The following is a 20,903-nucleotide window of genomic DNA, read 5'->3' on the forward strand; positions in this document are numbered from 1 at the left end:
CCCTCTAGCCAATGCTCAGTATGCTTACAAAGAAGACAGGTCCACGGAGACCGCCCTACACCACTTGACGGGCAAAATAGAGACACAACTAGAAGCGAAAGAATATGCTATTGGGACCTTTTTGGACATCGAAGGGGCTTTTCATAGCACCTCGACGTTAGCTATCAAAGAAGCATTAATCAGACATGGAGTTCTGGAATCGCTAATGGATTGGATGGAGGATATGCTGGCGGAGAGGAACCTAACGGTCATGCACAACGACACTATTATTAGTGTCAAACCAGGCAAAAGATGCCCGCAGGGAGGGGTTTTATCCTCCCTGCTGTGGTGCCTTGTCGTCAACGACCTTCTAATGGAACTACAGTGAAAAGGCTTCCTGACCTATGACTATGCGGATGATATAGCTACAGTGATCACAGGATCCTTTCTAAACATCTTAAGGGATCGAATGACCGATGCCTTAAAAATTGTCCAAAAGTAGTGTGAGGCCAAACGTCTGATGGTTAACCCATCAAATACCAGTATAATGATCTTCACCAGGAAATATAAACCAGAACCAATCGAGCCTTTAAACTCTGGAGAAAGGCAATCCCGTTCACAACATCAGTCAAGTATTTGGGCCTGTTTATAGATACCAAACTCAGTTGGAAGGTACACCTCGCAGAAAGCAGGAAGAAATTCGTGCATGTGGATGTGTAGAAGAGCCATGGGCAAGTCTTAGGGCATTAGAGCTAGTATAGCCTTATGGATATACAGGGCGGTGCTGTTGCCAAGATTGCTCTATGCGTCTGTGATTTGATGGCCCAGGACGAGGAAAGTGGAGGCAAAGAACCTTCTGCAAAACTTACAAGGTAGTTACCTAAGGGCTGCAGTAGGGGCTATGAAAACCACACCCACGGAAGCGCTAAAAATTGCACTCTATGTGCCTCTACTGGACTTTGCCGTGGTAAATGCAGCCAGGAACATAGCATACAGACTGAAATGTCAGGGAGAATGGAGGAACACAGGTCTGGGACACACAAGACTCAGCCTCATCCAGAACACCTTTCTGTCCTCTAAAACAGGACAGAACCTTAAGGAGATACCAGTTGGTAAAACCTTTCAAGATACAAATACCAACTAGAAAAGAATGGACGGACCCGAAAAGAGCCAGGGATCCCAACGTGGATCTATGGTTCACTGATGGGTCGGGCATCAACGACCGCTTTGGAACGGAATTTTACGGGCCAAAGGATGACCATAGGGAGAGTATTCCTGTGGGAAGCCACTCAACAGTCTTTACGGCTGAGATGCTGGCTATCCTGAAGTGCACGGAACACCTTCTAATCAACAACATAAGGGGAAGGAAGATAAATATCTGCTTGGATAGCAGGGCAGCTATACTAGCGCTATGTTCTAATGCGGAAGCCGAGTCAGCCTCATTGCAACACTGGGCGATCAGCGCAAGAGTTCCGGCTATTGCCAAAAATATCTTAAGTGGCATTCCGGGCTTCACCAGGTCGCCGGGCAACTGACTTGAGCCCAGAAGCAAAAGCGCTGACAGCCGAGTCAGCAACGAAGAAACGACACCGCTCGTTAAAAGGCCCGCACTTCCGATAAGCGGCGAGCAGTTACCACCGAGAGCACGTAGCGCGTTATTCTGTTTATCGTATCTTTAACCCGCAAGTCATGGTTGTGTAAGAAGTGAATCGAGTGTAATCAGAACCGTCAGCCGTGTAATCAGCCGTTTATTAAACGCTACTGTTGTAACCAATCTGGTCAGAGAGTGTTTCTTTCGCCTTTCTGCGGATCCGGTGCCGGCCCTAAGCTCCCATTCAAGGCGCGGCACGACAAAATTGGTGACAGCGGTGGGATCTGCTAACCGGCCGAAAGGACATCCTGTCAAAGGTTCGCTTAAAAAACAGGAACGAAACGATAAACACGCTTCCCGGAGTGAATCAACGGTAGCAGCCGCCGAGCGTCACATATCAGCGACACCGGAGACGGCGGCCCCGACCTACCGCACAACGAGGCAGCGCGGTACCGAGTAGCAAAGCTGCAAAGCAGCGTGGCACGGAGCAGCGAGGCAGCGAAGCGGCCCAGCGGGACAGCGTAGCAGTGGACGACGACTCAGCGGAAAGAAGACACCATGCGCTCCGCGTCATTAATGTAAGTCCGTTTCAACTTATAATAAACTGTGCGAGAAATAGGGAAACTGACCGCGAGCGCCGAAACAAACTCCGCGAGTAGAGGAGATACATCCGCAAGCGCCAAAATACACTTCGCGATTACAGGAGACACAACCGCGAGCGCCAAAAGACAAACTTCGCGATTACAGAAACTATAACCGCGAGCGCCAAAAGAAAACTTCGCGATTACAGGAGATATAAGCGTGAGCGCCGATAGATGTCGGACGACTTGTCTCGGCATCCCGGCATCCGCGAGATAATATAGCTAACCAAAACGGTGACAAACACAGTGACGATCACAACAGTGACGCACACAGACTGCCCCCGACCGAAGGTGACGCACGATCGGACACCTCGGCCGATACACAAAGCGAGAACACCGGAAGAAGAGAATTCTCCCTGACTTCATACGATAGCGGAATATTCGATCCGACCGAAGAGGATTACACCCCCCGGGCCAGCAAGATGAGCCAGCAACGAGCTGCCGCGGTCATTGCGCCGCGTAAGGATATATCACCTGCGCAGATTAACGCAGAGATAGAGCGGCTCAAGCCCGCGACGAACAGGCAACCGTCCGAAAACAACCAAGTCGAGCCCCTGAGCCGACGCGAGTAGAGTCGGGAGCACAAGATTCCGTGCTCAACAACATCTTAAATATGATGCGCGACATGCAAGATCGTATGAACCGCGCAGAAGCCGCAAAATTCGACCGCTCAGTCGAAGTCCTTCGCGCGATCCGCAACATACAAGACCGCGTAGGTCGGGCAGAATCCGCCACTTACGATCGCTCCGACGCGTGAGATCGCCGCGTACGCAGCCAGGGACCGTTAGACGTCACATACGGGCGAACGCATAGCGACGTCCGAAATCAACCGGAACACAACATCGGGTTCCTCAGCCTGAAGGAAGCCCGAACCATGATTCCCGAAATAAACGGAGAATCCCGAGAACGCGACCGCGAATTCATGCGTTATTCTTTGACAGATGTACCGCCCCAGTCAAACTCCCCGCCTGGCAGTGTCCTCGAATCGGATCACGCGGGAGTATTAACGGCGATCGGCCGCGAGGCCTCACGCCACTCTGACACGCTTGGCTCTAGAACACCGTGACCGCCGGGGCACGAAGCCCTCGGGGCACGCGCTCCGCCTAACCGAGTAAGTAAGGAAACGATGAAAGTAGTGGTATTTCACCGGCGATGTTGCCATCTCCCACTTATGCTACACCTCTCATGTCTCCTTACAGTGCCAGACTAGAGTCAAGCTCAACAGGGTCTTCTTTCCCCGCTAATTTTTCCAAGCCCGTTTCCTTGGCAGTGGTTTCGCTAGATAGTAGATAGGGACAGTGGGAATCTCGTTAATCCATTCATGCGCGTCACTAATTAGATGACGAGGCATTTGGCTACTGTTAAGAGAGTCATAGTTACTCCCGCCGTTTACCCGCGCTTGCTTGAATTTCTTCACGTTGACATTCAGAGCACTGGGCAGAAATCATATTGCGTCAACACCCGCGAGGGCCATCGCAATGCTTTGTTTTAATTAGACAGTCGGATTCCCCTAGTCCGTGCCAGTTCTGAGCTGAGCGTTGAATGGCGGCCGAAGAGGACGACCACGACGGCTCGCGCCGCCACGGAAGCCTCGCAGCAAGGAAGATCCGCGGGAGGCCAAAGCACGGGACCGAGCTCGGATCCCCGGGACCGGCGCGAGAACGCCGATCGGTTCACCTCGCCCAGGCCCGGCACGTCAGCCAAACCCGCTTCCCGACCAAGCCCGACACGCCCCGCTCCTCAGAGCCAATCCTTATTCCGAAGTTACGGATCCAATTAACTCATAAACGCGAGCACGTACGCGATGAAGAACATTCAGCCCGCAGACAAAGCCATGCTTTTAGAAGCGATATTACGAAATTCAAGGGCAAAGCAATGACGGATTTTAACACGCGACATTCACGATTTCGAGCAATTAAAGCGCGAACTAGAGTCAGAATATCTGGGCAAGCGCGGCATGACCCACCTGCAATTAGACTTCAACTCCTTAAGACAGAAACCGGGAGAAAGCGCGCAGGAATTCGGGAGACACGTGGAAAAATTAGCACGCGAATTATACGAGGCCATGGAAGAAGGCCAAGGACACTCACAAGAGCAGCAAAAAGCGATCCTAGACAGTATCAAAATGCAAGCGTTGCACAATTTCCAAATAGGGTTGCACGAGGATATTAAGATGCTGGTCCGAGCGCAACGGTACCAAAGCCTACAAGAGGCGATAACCGGCGCCAGTGCCGAGGAGAAGGTTAGAGGCCCCTCCCCGCAGAACGGACAACCGGTAAACCGAAACAGATTTAATCCGGAAAACGCACGAAATGCGGGAAACGCGACCGTGCGATGCCACAAGTGTGGAAAGACCGGCCATTACGGGCGAGATTGCCGTACGAGCCGGCAAGCAAACAAATTCTCGCTACCGAGAGCGGACAAGCCCGGCGGCATAAATACAATAGAATGCACCTACTGCAAGAAGGTAGGGCATAAGCGGGACGAGTGCTGGTCATTGAACGGGCGACCGAAAACAGAGCGACCGCGCCAACCAAAAAGAGACGCCACGAAACAGGCGCCCGTAAGCACGGTGAGAAAGAATAAGTCGCGAGAAACGAGCGACGAAACGTCCTCCAACAGTAGCAGCGAAGAGAAGGAGCGGCCCAGGAAGAATAAGGCACGCGCCGCCGTGGAGTATCGAGTGACACAGATAACAAGGAAACATAAGGTAGGCCCGTTGGACATGATAACTCTGCCCATCCACGAGACGGAGAGAGGAAAAATGGATCTACTATTAGACTTAGACGCGACCCTGACGCTAATCGAAGTAGGCAATCTAAAAGAAAAAACAATGGTGCGAGAAGAAAAATTAGCACTAATCAGCGTAACCGGACACCAGATCCACACGCTTGGGAAAATAAAGGCAACAGTGGATCTCGGAAGCAAAACGCGCCACACCGTGTACGTGGTGAAGGACGATTTCCCGATCGAGTACGAAGGGATACTCGGAAATTACTTTCTGACGAAGCACAAGGCCGACATATCAAACACGTCGAAGCAATTAAAGATAGGTAAAGCCACATTCAAACTTTGACCGTATCGGAGGGTGACTTTACCGCCCCGCAGTGAGACCATCGTGGAAGCAGTATCCGACCATAACAGAGTCGGCATCGTGAAAAGCGGTGAGCCGGCGCCAGGAGTATTCATTGGCCATTGTCTAGTGAAACCCGTCGAATTTAAATGTCCGGTAAACATATTAAACGTTACGGACAAGCCGGTCGAGATACTCACACCACATGTAACATTAGAAGACATGCCGGTAAATGACTCCGCCGATGTTCTCACGTTACACGCGACCAAGGAACGCGAGCCCATTACCGCGCGACGCGAGAAATTACGCGAGCAACTAGAACTCGATCATTTAAATAAGGAAAAGCGCGAAGCGATAGAACAAATCTGCGACGATTACTGCAATGTGTTCTATTTAGAAGACGACAAACTGAGCGCGACTACGGCAATAAAGCATGAAATAAATACGCGACCCGATAGCGCGCCGGTGAACGTGAAACCATATCGGCTACCGGAGAAGCATAAGGCCGAAATAAAGAAACAGATACAGAAAATGCTAGACGACGGAATAATCCGCCCTAGCGCAAGCCAGTGGAACGCGCCGATAATAATCGTTGCCAAAAAACCTGACGCGTCTGGCAAAATCAAATTTCGAGTCGTGATAGACTTTCGGAAGGTAAACGACCTAACCATCGGAGACTCTTTCCCCATGCCGAATATCACCGACATACTCGACCAACTAGGCAACGCGAAGTATTTCACGGTGTAGATCTAGCATCAGGATACTATCAAATCCCGATGCACGAGGACCACAAGAGTAAGACGGCAACCCGACTCCACCCCGGACGGACATTTCGAGTTTAACCGAATGCCGTTTGGATTAAAAAACGCGCCAGCAGCATTCCAGAGGCTAATGTACGCGGTACTAGCCGGATTGTTAGGTCTAAAATGTTTCGTATACATGCATCGATGATATCGTAATTTACGGAGCAACCCTAAAAGAGCACCTCACACGCCTAATCGCGGTATTAATCAGACTCCGCAAATTTAATCTGAAGTTACAGCCGAATAAATGTGCGTTCTTGCGGAAAAAGGAAGTCTATCTCGGGCACGTAATTTCCGAGGGAGAAATATCCCCGGACCTGTCGAAGCTGCGAGCGATAAGAGAATTTTCGATCCCGAGAAAAGTGAAGGATATACAATCTTTCATCGGTCTAGCCGGGTACTACCGCAAATTCATAGAAAATTTTTCAAAGATAGAAAAGCCTTTGACACGGCTCACGAGAAAAGGCGAAAAGTTTACTTGGTCAATAGACCAGCAGAACGCGTTCGAGTCATTAAAAGAGAAATTAACGACGGCACCCGTGTTGAATTACCCGGCCTGATTTCGACAACGAATTCTTAGTGACAACGGACGCATCAGATTACGCCGTGCTCTCACAAGGGCCAGTAGGCCAGGATCGACCGATCGCTTACGCCAGCAGAGTGTTATGCAAAGCGGAACAAAATTATAACACGACCGAAAAGGAATTACTAGCCATCGTGTGGGCGGTAAAACATTTCCGTCCCTACCTATATGGCATCAAATTCAAAATAATAACAGATCACAAGCCATTGATCTGGCTATTTAATGTAACCGACCCCGGTTTGAGATTAATCAGATGGAGACTCAAGCTGGAAGAGTACGATTACGAGATCGTTCACAAAACCGGAAAGAATAATAATGTGAACGCCGACGCGCTAAGCCGAAACCCGATACCGGAGGCATCAACGATAAATGCAACGCAGCAAAAAGATGACGCCCAGAGAGAATATTCGGAAGAGGAAAAACAGCAAATAATGTACGAATATCACGACTCACCTACAGGAGGACACCAAGGAGTCACGCGTACGTTGAACCAGATCCGGTTACAGCACAACTGGAGCGGTATAACGAGAGGTGTAGAAGCATACATAAACAAATGCGAGCACTGCCAGAAAAATAAATTAAGCCGAAAAACAAAAATGCCATTAATTATTACAGATACACCATTTGAGAAATGTGCGCTCGACATCGTAGGCCCACTGACTATTACAAATAGTGGAAATAAATATATCCTGACATTTCAAGATAACCTAACGAAATTCAGCAAGGCGATACCGGTAGAAAACCAGGAAGCAAATACAGTCGCCAAAGCTTTCGTTACAAAAGTAGTTTTGGAACACGGGATACCGGAGAAAATTCTCACGGGCTAAGGCACGAATTTCACAAGTGAAATGTTCAAGAATACGTGCAAACTACTAAAAATCGAAAAGATTCAGACGACAGCATACCCTCCGGAAAGTAACGGAGCGTTAGAAAGATCGCATCGTACTTTAGCGGAATACCTGACGCATTATATAAACGAAGATCAAACCGACTGGGACGAATGGATACCCTACGCGATGTTTACCTATAACACAACGCCTCCACACGACAACAGGATTCACGCCGTTTGAATTGGTCTATGGACATCGTGCTAACCTACCGACAGCATTGTCAAAGTCCCCAAAACTAACGTATTCATACGAGGATTACGCGCAGGAACTGCGAGAACGAATTCGCGCAACAAACCAAGTCGCAAGGGAACACACTAAGCAGGAAAAGGTAAAAGCGAAACAGCAATTCGATAAGAAAGTTAACGAAGAAACATTTAGAGTAGGCGACAAAGTACTACTATATGAGGAGACGGTACGACGCGGACGATCGAAAAAACTTGAGTCCCAATGGATCAGACCATATCTAATTATCGAGAAACACAGTGACGTGAACTATACGATTAAGATAAAACGGAAAACACTACGCGTCCACCCTAACTATTTGAAAGCCTTTATCGAGAATTAGAGATGCAGAGAGAGAAAGACATAGCTAGGAAAAATACCAAAAGCAGAACATAGTCCAAAAGTAGCAAAATAAAAAGACTTACGTTAATCTTCACGAGGAGCACCATGCCCCTGACCAGTCAGCAATAGAAAACGAAGCCGAGCGAGCATCAAAAACAGCATCATATTATCCGGTGCACGTCGACCTGGCTCAACCCAAAACTCTCGCATACCAGCGGTGTAACGGACGCGGCCCGTAATAAGGCCCGGATACTCTGACCTCTCGGGCACTACTAAGACCGGGGGGGTAGTTTCATCCTCCTCGTCAGCCCGACTCTCATTCGGGTCTACAGCGTCAGCCCGAACTGGCACATACTCAAGCGGGGGCATATTAAAAAAATTAAAACGTACGAAACTAACGACAAACTCGGACTGAAGCAATCCGTCAAACGATATAAAAGTAGCAACTCGCGAGAGACCGCGGTCAGCAAAAGATAGACTCCAAGAAAGCATTCCGATTACAGGATACCCATCATCGTGTTACACCTCGCAAGAGCGATGACATCCGAACCGATGCCACCGTACGAAGTAACATCATTTAACGATGAACCGGGACTTTATTTTGAGAAAATTGGAACCATGCAGGTAAAGGAAACCACATGGAAATTAGTCATCAGAATCGACGTCGCGGCATTTGAAATAAGATACCATCTACTTCAAAATTACATCGAACAGGTCAAAGGGCTACGCAACAACGTAGACGACGACAGCCGAGACGCATGTCACAACATTCTCCGCGTAACAGAAGACAATAATACAAAACTGACGCAACTGCTATTACGATTACAAACCGTATATAAGATAACGACGAGTCGACGCGGATTAATAGATGCGGTAGGCACAATAGGTAAAACCCTGTTTGGAACAATGGATGCCGACGACGCACGACGGATACAAGAACAGTTAGAAATAATAAATAATCAGCAAAAAACGATACAGCACGCGGCAAAGCACCAAATAAAAATTGTAAACGCCACGTTAGGACACATAGAGACCTTAGAGCAGACACTAAGCAAGAACGAAAACCTTATAGCAAACGTCACGAAACGAGTACAGCAACGACTAGCAAAATTAGTACGCCGCGAAGAATTAGACGAACACCTTCTAGTAATAAGCACAATAATAGCTAAATTAGTAAGCGACGTAGAAGACACGTTAGAATACCTGACCTATGCGAAACACGGCATAATTCTCGTGCGACTATTGCCACTTGAAACTTTAGTATCGGAATTAAGAGAAGCGACGACCCACCCTATCCTGAGGCGCGCATTTCCTCTTCAAAATACAAATAGATAATTGGTACACCATCGAAAAATTTGTAAAAATAAACGCCTATTATGACAACCCTAACGTCTACACGATCCTAACGTTCCCAATCATTACCTATCCCAACTATGAAATCGTGCGAGTAACCCCCCTGCCGGTGTACGACAATAAAAATATATTTATAATCCCAAAAACCTCTCACACTCTATTAGCTATAAACAAAGAAAATAGAAACTACCTAACACTAAAAGAAACTTGGATAAATGCACGCATGCCGACCGCACGCACCCTGCGAGGTGCAGATTTATATCCGAGCACAAAGAAATAATTGCGAGTGACGTCACATTCAATAGAATGTGACGTTCTGGATAACGTTAGCAGAACCGCAGGCATGGCTGTTTTCTACCCCATATAAACAACAGGTAACCATACAGTGTAAAGATCAGGCCGAAAATAAAATCGAAATAAATAGAACCGGGAAAATTAAGTTAAACGAAAATTGTAAACTGACGACGACAGACTTAACGCTATGCACGAAAAAACAAGAGTACATCAAGTACATACAAACGCATTTACCACAATTTAACTTGACTTTTAAAACAATAACACAAAATTTTGAAAATAATAAAAAATTAGGTACAGAACTACGGCTGGAACCGGTGATCAATGATCCCGCGGAACTAACTAAACTAAGCCTGAATCTCGAGGAAATAAGCAAGGAGCTAGAGGACAGCCAAGTCAGCTTCCTATCTAATAAAAATGTAATATATCCCGTGGGCTCCGTGTCCATAGTTGTAATCATAATAGGAATAGGAATTACTATAATATAGATAATAAAAAAAAAAAACGAAAAAGAACACGCGACACGACTTCCGCAAACAACTGGAAAAATAGAATAATGTAACTTTTATGGAAAAAGAAAACAACACAAATATTAACGAAAAACCTCATGCCTCAGTTTTTCTTTTTCCACGGGGGGAGGGATGTTGTAATGCGGAAGCCGAGTCGGCCTTGCGACACTGGGCGGTCAGCGCAAGAGTTCCGGCTATTGCCAAAGATATCTTAAGTGGCATTCCGGGCTTCACCAGGTCGCCGGGCAACTGACCTGAGCCCAGAAGCAAAAGCGCTGACAGCCGAGTCAGCAACGAGGAAGCGACACCGCTCGTTAAAAGGCCCGCCTTTCCGATAAGCGACAGTTACCACCGAGAGCACGTAGCGCGTTATTCTGTGTATCGTATCTTTAACCCGCAAGTCAGGGTTGTGTAAGAAGTGAATCGAGTGTAATCAGAACCAGCCGTTTATTAGGCGCCACTATTACAACCAATTTGGTCAGAGAGTGTTTCTTTCGCCTTCCTGCGGATCCGAACGAACCCGGTGACGGCCCTGAGCTCCCATTCAAGGCGCGGCACGACAGCTAGCAAAAGCAACTATCGAATCAGCACTGGTTTGGGATTGCATGTTGGCGTTAGAGAGACTAAGTGAACCTAATAAGGTCACCTTGGTATGAGTGCTTAAGCATGAAGAAATACCCGGCAACGAAACCGCAGATATACTGGCTAAGAAGGGAGCAAATGAAACACCATCTAACCAGGTGGCGGGAACACCCTTCACAGCAGGAAAATAAGTCATTAAAAGCTGTCTGAAAAGGGAGCACTTGATCAGGTGGGAAACTTTAAAAACCTGCCGCCAGGCCAGGATTCTGATAAAAAACAGCAGACCAGATAGAGCTAAAGAACTACTGGCGCTGAATAAACAAAAACTCAGAGTGACGGTAGGGCTGCTCACGGGCCACTCCGCCTTACTCAGAGCTCATTTATTCAATCTCAGACTCGCGGAACAAAAAGAGTGCCGCCTATGTCGGGACGAGAAAGAAAATAACGTGCATATACTGTGCCACTGTCCGGCACTTAAATGCAAAAGATACAAAACTTGGGGACGAACGTTTCCAGGACCTGAAAAGTGCTAGGGTGACAGACATGATAAATCTGGTACTAGGCTCAGGGCTGGCCCCAAACACCTAGCAAATAAAAGAGTGGGAAGGTACAAAGGATCAGTAAGATCTAGGTACTGTCGGGGACTCTAGTGGAACCACCCACTTTCTTACTGCTACTACTACTACTACTGCTACTACTGCTACTACTGCTACTACTGCTATACATTATTAATAATTTCTTATTACAAATCAATAATTTCAATAATATACTTTAGTAGTTTTTCTATTTATTTATTCATATTTATATATACAGTAAAATATGCATCTTATACAATAATAATTTTATTTAATGGCAAGATTATACTTTTTAAGCAAATATAATTATATTTACCATAATTATAATTGTTATAATAATTATAATTATCATAATAATTATCAGTAATAATTATTCATGATAATAGGTGGTGTCCAATTGTAACACTGTGGAAAGTGTAGTGGTATGTCTGGGAGATCATATTCTGTACCAACATGTAAAACAACATTCATTCCAGTTGCGGTGTGCCATGAAAAATGACAATGAAAGAACCACCAGCCTGCAAGAGATACATATTCTTAGTTCATATTTATTTGAAGAATAGCGGAAAGGAAATATGGTAATATGGAATCCCACTTCGTTTTTGAGCGATTTTTTGCAAATTATAAGCTTAATTTTTGTTAATCCTATATAGTATGCTTAAGGCCCCCGCACAATGAAAAATGTAAGGAACGAGGAACAGATATTAGCAACTAGAAATAAGAAATCAGGAATAAAGCCTATGTAGCATTAATACACGACTTCCGATAGGTTAAAAATCTATTATGCAACACGTGCATGGAAAGTGTTCCATTACGCACGCTACGCGTGCGTAATAGACCACTTTCCAGGCACTTGCAACATAAAATAGGAAGTGTAAGTTACCTCACTTGTTACACAAATAACTATTGCATGTCTTATTCCCTGTTTTTGTTGCCTGTATTTTTCATCGTGCATCCAACTTTATTCTTGATTCTTTAGTCCTAATCGCTAATATCTGTTTCTTGTTCCTTATATTTTTTATTGTGCGGAGGCCTTTAGGTTTCTTATTCTATTGGCAATCTATTTCAAATTTTCAATTTATAATTCTTTACTTACAAGGAAAGCTATATAAAGGTTATCGAAGAGTGAGCAGTTGAGTCATAGGGCATATGACTGGTAATATGGAGCCCACTATTTTTTAAGTGCGGGAAATTTAAAAAAAACTCATAAAACGTTGAATGTCTTTCAAAAAAGTAATTTATTTAAAACCAACTATTGTAAAAGAAATACATAATAAAAAATATATTGTTTTATCAAAAAATGTGATTATATAATAAAAAAATATTTAAAAGAGAAAATTCACTTTTTTCGTCTATCGACAAAAATCATATACGTATTCTTTTTTCTCTGTTCCTGCACATTTATTATTGTAAGCCCAGAGACTACATTGACCCACCTTGGGAATCCTTAATACAAACATTGCTATCTTGAAAAACAATAGCAACTACAGCAAAACGAAAAAGACTAAATATTCTTAAACAGGAAATGTTAGATAACATCATATATGTTGTGACGTTGCAGTTTTGCTGCATCGTTGCAGCGCCCCGCCGCGGCGCGCCGCCGTTACAAGGTTCAATGAGTCGATGCAAGATCTCCAGGGGCATTTTGTAATCGCGTTACGTTATTCTGATCCCTTTATTTTTCTATTTTGTATACTGTGCGGCGCCTCACCGAGGCGAGACGCCGATTTCCTACGAGGGAGTACAGGGGATGGAACCGACCAAGAGAATCAAGCCGAGGAGTAAATCGCCAGAGCGGATCGAAGCAAAACTCACGGGCCGCCGAGAGCGAAGGAGCACCGGAAGGCTCGCGCGCGACGCGTGATACAGCGGCGGACGGACCCGTAGCCAGCAAGGCCCCAGGTACCAGGGTAGAACAAAGCCACCTGCCATCCTCCACCGCAGACTGGACTCCGGGGTGGATGGCCACCATCCCCGGCCCGAGACGGAGGAGCACCGGAAAGACTAGCGTCCCGTCCGCTGCCGGAAAGGATTCCGGAAAATCGCCGCGCAAGCGAAGGGCCCATTAAACGCCCTGCGGGAGCCGTGATTGTCGGCCCTGCGCAAGGATACACCGCGAGCCTGCGAGCTCACCCCTAATTGGTCCGCGCTATAGCGCCGCGGGACTGCGTACGCCCGGGGTGGGGCGCGCTATCGATTCCGCCATCGAGCGAAAATTCGGGAGCACTCTTGGATCGTCCTCGATAGCGTTCGCGTCTTCCCGTCACGATATCTTGAGTTACGATGATTCCTGGCGACTATCTGCTGACCCGAAGACCACCGTGAGCGTTCGTCGCGTTTGGACGTACGGCTCTCATCTGCTCATGACAAGCGGTGGCCTTTTTTTTTTCTTCCTGTGATGGATCTTGCTTGACTCCATTCTGTTGGAGCTAATCTTCGGAGCGGCTGCTTTATTGCCTAAAGCACCGGCTTTTCTGGAGCGGCCCTGTAATTCTGGAATAGCCGGAATTGTGCCTTTTTGGAGTAATCTCTGGAGGACTGGAGTAACTGTCACGGTGCTCACAGAGAATATCGGCGGATTATTTCTGAGCGCTCGTGGATAGATTCTACACGGAATGCCGACTACCTGATATACGATTATTCTCCCGAGGGGGTGAGTCATAAAGCAAAGTATCAATCAGACGGTCTAATATTATTACTGTCCTTTTGTTTAATGATTTTTTTTTCGTTTCTTTCTTTTGCACACGTCTTGAGTTACAGTTGAATTATTCAACATTGATAAATTATATAATATTTATAAAAGTTCATTTGCGTTTTCTTAAACAATTCTCGCAGTGTTAGTCCTATCGTAATGTGCTTATTTTGCGGTATATATAGATAGTTAATTTACAATTATTCAGCGTATTCTTTATTTTTTAGTTTTAAGTGCGTATCGCTGCATTCTAACGGTATTTCCTATTTGGGTCCCTTCGACCTTATTTACGCATTATTATATTTACTTCTATTATTCTCTCACTGCGACGAGAATTCTCTTATTTACTTCCGAATGGTATTTTGCTATTAATCAGAAGAACTGATATATTACTGTCCTCTTGTTGAATGATTTCTTCGTTTATTTCTTTTACACGCGCCTTGAGTTACAGTTGAATTACTCAACACTGATAAATTTTATACTTATAAAAGTTTATTTGCGTTTTCATAAATAATACCCGCAGTGTTAGTCCTATCATAACGTACTTATTTTGCGACATATGTTAATAGTTAAATTACAATTATTCAGCGTTTCCTTTATTATTTTGGTATTAAGTGCGAATCGCCGCATTCCAACGGCGCTTTCTATTTCTGTTTACGCCCCGTCGACTTTATTTACACATTATTATATACTTTGTATTATCCCTTCTTTTGCGACGGGAATACTTTACATTTTACGTTTAAAGCTTTTGGTTTAAGATCCATCACAATTTATCATATGGTAGCTTGAGATCCCTCCCGCGTATTTGCTGGCTTGTTGCTGTATTTACTTTGTGCTGTCTCTCTCGACGAGTTCGTTCGGGTGTTTTTGCTCACATTTCCTGACTTGTATGTCAATAATAGAATGCCGAAGAATTCGAGCCGCAAATCGCCCAAGGACGGAAACGATCCTAAACGTCGCCGTAACGATACAGAGAATGTGAAAGATCCCTCTATGGATTTGAATAAATCTCTCCCTCGTGAGAGTCAACCTACCGGTAGAAAGAAATTTGTGCTTTCACAATTAAATAATAGATACTCGAAGTCAATCATCGCGCCTTATCCGGTACATATAGAGTCTCTCTCGACCTCTCTGAATATAGGTAATTTACATCCTATGAACATTATAGGCAAAGTATTATTCGCAAAGTATAGCAGCGTTGTTTCGATTCGAAGATTAGGTCGGAACTTAATATGCGTTTATTTTTCCTCGTACGTAGAGGCGAAAGAATTTTTATCTAGTAAAAATACTCTTTCGCCCGGACTACTAACTTCCGCTCCGAATTACAAGATCTTCCGAGTTGGGGTGATTAGGGATGTAGACCCCTCTCTTTCCATTGATGAATTACGAGAATGTATTTTGTGGCCAGGTGTCCCGATTGAGATCTGCTCTTTGGAGAGACTCAGATTCCGCGATGGATCCAGTAATGAATTGAAGGGTTCAACTTCTGTTAAAGTGGTTTTTTCGTCAAACCTTCTGCCTTCCTACATATGTATGGAAGATCAAATGTAAGATATTCCCATATATTAATAAAGTTCGTAGATGCACAAATTGTTTTAGATGAGGACATTCCACCCTTTCATGCAGAAGTAATAAGTCATGTGATAAATGTTACCTTGAACATCCTTCTGGAGTCTGTAACTCGGATCCTAAGTGCGTAAATTGCAGTGGAGGTCATATCTCCACAGATTTTTCTTGCCCGGTTTTTACCGAACACAAGATAATTAATACTGTGATGTCATATACAAATTCCTCTTACGCCCAGGCGAAGAGAATTATCAGGTCTAGAGGTATCAATTCCTGTCAACAAGCGGTGAATCTGCTCAGGGGTCAGGCCTATATGATTTGGAGTGGTTTCGACTTCGGAAGGGCCCAGAGTGAAAGTTCTGGTATTAGTAAATGCTCCAAGAGAGCGGATAGTGTGGTCTCAAGTGTTTCTCACTCTCCGTTGAACGATACTATACGTCCTTCCACTGCGGAATTGAACCTTGAAGGAGATTTGTCTCCCATTGAACCTAATTTAGTTGAATCTAATCTCGAGTTCTTATCAAACACATTCCCCTGATATTATATTACATGACCTACGTTTTCTTTATAACTCAGGCAAGTTAGATAAATACAAAGCTGCGGCTTTGCTAAAATATCTCGGTTTAATCTTTAGTAAAATTAAATAATCACATTTAATCAGGCCTCGGAAAATTTTTACAATGGAACTGTAGGAGTTGTGTCCTTATGACGTTATGTAATGCTAAATCTTTTAACTATTGTAAACTTTGCCCCGTGCGGATTTATAAAAAAATAAATAAATAAATAAACCGAATCATGCTTTGAATAGCAATAATCACATTGGATTTACTTAGTGCTCTGCTCTATTGGTCCGGGTAACTTTTATATGGAGAATTCTTACGAGACAGGAATTGATATATATTACTTAGCTAAATTTAATTTCGATAGTTATTGACTAGATATTATTTCCCGAATTATTGTCGGATATGCTTTTCCTAATGTTATTAAACTTATTTTTGGGTTATGCGAATTTTGGTCAGGCGAGCTATACTGCAAAGAAAGAAATGAAGTTATCATAAATTATTCAAACGTAAACTTTTGGCACCCTTTTCTGCCGTATATTTATTTATCAACCTTAACAAGAATATCGTAAATGTTATTATAAATTTTGAGTGATTGTAAGTGATTGATATGGAGCTTGGCTCTCTTCTTTATCGACACGTGGAGAAGGAGTAAAGGATGAAATACGCAAGAGGGCGACTATTCCCCCGGATAGTCCCCCAGTTTTCTTGTTATAAAGCTGTGGAACCGAAAATCCATTCGGGGCAGAAAGAAGAAGAAGAAGAAGAATCTGCTGACCCTTGGGACGACGGTGAGAATCCTCGGGAGGGAGCTGACCTACGGTGAGGTTGCCTCAAGTAATTTTGCGTACTTGTAAAGCCACGACACCGCTCTCCGGGGCGCGCTCTCGCTCGGTAGTAATCGCGATAATTAGCGTTATTCGCCGATATATAAGGCGTTGATTTGGCGATCGACAGCGAAAGCGAGGGGCACCGGAATGATCTCGTGGTCGTGGGATCGCGACCGAAATTCGCAAGCTCCTGGAGATCGTGATGGGCGCGTTAATGACGACTTTCGATATCGTGAATATGCCGTTTCTCGCGACCTTCGTGTTCGCGACCGCGTGTTTCGCGGTGCGTCGTAATTCGCCCGGTCGGGGTTTAGATTCCACGCGCTATATTAATTGCGTAAGAATGTTCTTTGCGTTGGTTTAATTGCGTGAGAGTGTTATTCGCGTCGGTTGAAGAATGTTATTCGCGTTGGTTGAAGAATGTTATTCGCGTGGTTGGATTATGAGAGAATGCGATTCGCGTCAGAATGATTGCGTTCAGATAGTGCTTGCGTTAGGATATTATTCAAGTTAAAATATTATTCGTGTTCGGTTACTTTTCGCGTTAGAATAGTTGCATTTAGATATTACTCGCGGTAACTCCATATTTTCGCGTCCGCTATAGTATCTTCGCACTAGTTCTAGTATTCCGTGGGTCATGCCGAATGTTTCGACAAGTCCTTGTTGCGTTCGGTCCTAATTACTCGCGTTAGATTAAGAATTTGGCGACAGAATCCCTGTACGGCTTGGGATCTTGCGTTCACGCGCTCCGAGCGTGACGCGCTATCATTTCGCGGCATTTTACGCTATTATTTCGCGTTTACTCCAGTTATGTCGTATTTGGTCGTAACTTGCGCCGATATTTTACATTATTCGTCAGTTTAATACTCTATTATTATCTCTGTGATATTATCTGTGTAATATTACTATCTGTGTGATTTCTATGATTTCGAAGACTTTGTAAGTTTAGTTTTCTACTAGTATTATTTTCTCGATAACGGCGCTTTCCGCGCGTTTACAAAATTATGTAATTCTCCGTGTTTTTCTGGCGTCCGCGTTACTATCATTTTGTGGTTTAGAAATTGACGCCCGCGTTATCAACCGCGCTATTATTTTTCTTATTAATGAAAGCCAGGATGGCCCTTGTTTTATTAAACAATAAATGTTACTTTATTTGTTAGCAATTGAGTTCATGATTTACGTGTCACTCCGCCGAGTATCGCGCTGCTCTTCATCAACCTCGCCCTGCTATTAGGTCGAGCTAGCCATTCCCTCGCACACCAACTTATTTCGTTTTGCGTTTCCTTTTGGTTTATCGCGGTTTTGCGGACGCGAATTTACGCGTCTAGCGCCCAACAATAAAATTCGGTTCGTTCGTGTAACGTCGGAGGTGCGAGAGAATCATTGGAGAGGTCTATCATCCTTCTCTCCTTTTCTTTTTTGATCCGTCACACGCCCCGGACCGCTCCGGGAGTGAAAAAGTTGTGACAATGCATGTTAAGTGTCTGGCCCTAAAAGTTATCTGTTAATTATGGACAGTTACAAATAAACAAAGTTTTATATATTCTTCAAAGGTTTGAAAATCGACAAAATAGAAATATGTTAATTAATCTACTGCCATTAAAAAATTAATAAACTTAGCGCTTTAACGTCTAAAGAGTAACTTAAGGGGGAATACCCAATTAGAAGCGCAAAAAAAGGCAATTTTTGTGAATTTTTTTAAGGAAACCTATATGAATTATGGTATTGATATTTTTTCTACATAAAAGTGTTAAAGAATATGTTAAATTTTTTTTATTAAAAAATATTCAATATTGGCGGAGTATTCATGGGTTCTGTCGACTGCCGCAAAAAAAAGGTCCTCCGCGGTGACCACTCCCATTTCATTTGTAATCATCAGAATAAAAAAAACCAAAAAGATTATTAAAATTGACACTATAATTTAGTCTTTGTCGTAGGGGTTTTTGAAAATATTGATTTTTGACAAAATGGTGGGCGTTTGAATTTAAGGGTTTGATTTTTAGGGAAAAATTCGGGTTTATTTTGCCGATAAAAAAAACTAAGTCACTTAAAAAAAAATTTTACGACAAAGACTAGATAATTATGTATAGAATAACCTCTATAAATTTTAAATTGATCGGTTCAGTGGTTGCCGAGATATAATTGGTAACCGATTTTTAATATGGTTTCGAGAAAAACGCGTTTGAAAATTGAACAATAAATAAATCGCGAAAATTTTTCAACTTACATAGAATCATCAATTCCAGGTCCATAATATAAGTCCTCCACCTTGCTTGGAATGCAAAAATTGAACAATCAATTTTTTTGAATTTTCTAATTGGGTATTCTCTCTTAATAAACAAGTTCTAGCTGTTACCTTTAAAGCACAGCTAACAGTGTTCTTAAAATATTGAGGGGTTCCATATTATCAGCAGAATTCCATATTACCACTTTCTGCTCTGCATATATTAGATATTAATATATTAGATATTAATATATCAGATATTAATGTATCAGATGTTAATATATTAGATATTAATACATTAAATATTAATAAAAGATAGTTCCAATTTAAAATTACTTTTGTGACGACGAAGTTGTCGGTCTGTATGTTATTGCTGTACGAAAGAACAATTTACGAGTATCTAGTATACGGCGGGCACAATGTCTGCGCCGAGTTAGCGTAGAGTTTATTTTTTTGTCAGGCAAAATATCGTCTTTGTCAAAATTTCTTAAATTATTCAAGACATTATTATTTAGACATTATTTATTTAAATTTTATATTTAATAAAATAATTTATTTGAATATATTCTTTACTGATGGAAATTAATTTTATAACTAATAAAAACAAAAATCAAATCGTACAGGATCAGTCTTGCAAACGGTAACGAAAGTAATTATTCGTCACAAAAGGCTTAATACAATAGTAGCGGAATGTGTATTTACGTTTTGTCTACGCAAAATTTATTTGTAAAAATTATAATTTGGTATGTTTGATTAATAATAATAAATATTTGTGTATAAATGTAATAAATTATTAACCTGGGTTATCTGCTTTAAAGCGTATGATGACAAAACCAGTATTTGGCACGATCATAGTATCTTTAGGAGCGCAATTTTGATAATAACCACTTTGCAACCGATTCTTGTGAGCAATTATTTCTCTGGCTACATCCTCATCTGTTATATCGTCTTTATTACGTGCATTGATAAATTGACCAGCATACATTACGCAGAAACTATAACCATGCAGATGAAAAGGGTGATTCATGTCTGTAAGAGGATCTGTAACATTATAACATTTTATTTTCTAATTAATAACAATTTGTTATGTATACATTGTAATGTGTTAAATTCTTCACTTATGTTAGTCAATTTTCTCGAATTATGCACTAAAATTATGTACGCGTACATATGCAATATAAAATACTAGGAATTACTACTTTGAATATCTCTAGAAAAACGCACTAAATTTTAATTAATTAAAATTGATTTGGTTACAAAAAAACAACATTTGAAAAACATAAAGTGCTAATTTTCAGTCTTCAAGTTTTAGAAAGTGATTTATAAAATCATGCACTTATATGGCAAAAAAAAACTGACAAGGCAATCTCGTGAAAATTCTAATTTTTATAAAACTTTACACATATGTAAAGAAAAGAGTAAATAGATGACTTTAGAAATTTTTAGTTTTAGCTTAGAAAATTTTAGCGTCTCGAGAACAGTTCTAAGGAGGAGTGAAACTACCTCTCATATAGAATGTCTTTTTGCTTTTCTTGATATATCTCAAAAAGCATTCAAGATATCAAAAAATGTTTATACAAAAGTTTCACGGTAA

General features: G+C 43.0%; 1 protein-coding gene across 1 annotated transcript; it reads right to left on the bottom strand.

The window, feature by feature from the left end:
- Positions 1-11,753: 11,753 nt before the first annotated feature.
- On the bottom strand, positions 11,754-20,353 carry LOC112457275 (laccase-15-like). Its single transcript, XM_025020207.1, has 2 exons — positions 20,108-20,353; positions 11,754-11,955 (listed from the first exon to the last, which is right to left on the bottom strand). The coding sequence occupies exons 1-2, from the start codon at positions 20,334-20,336 to the stop codon at positions 11,798-11,800; spliced, it is 387 nt and encodes a 128-aa protein (XP_024875975.1). The 5' UTR covers positions 20,337-20,353; the 3' UTR covers positions 11,754-11,797.
- Positions 20,354-20,903: the final 550 nt, after the last annotated feature.

The sequence above is a fragment of the Temnothorax curvispinosus genome, unplaced genomic scaffold (genome assembly GCF_003070985.1).
Source record: "Temnothorax curvispinosus isolate PA1 unplaced genomic scaffold, ASM307098v1 QBEX01007708.1, whole genome shotgun sequence".
NCBI lineage: Eukaryota > Metazoa > Arthropoda > Insecta > Hymenoptera > Formicidae > Temnothorax > Temnothorax curvispinosus.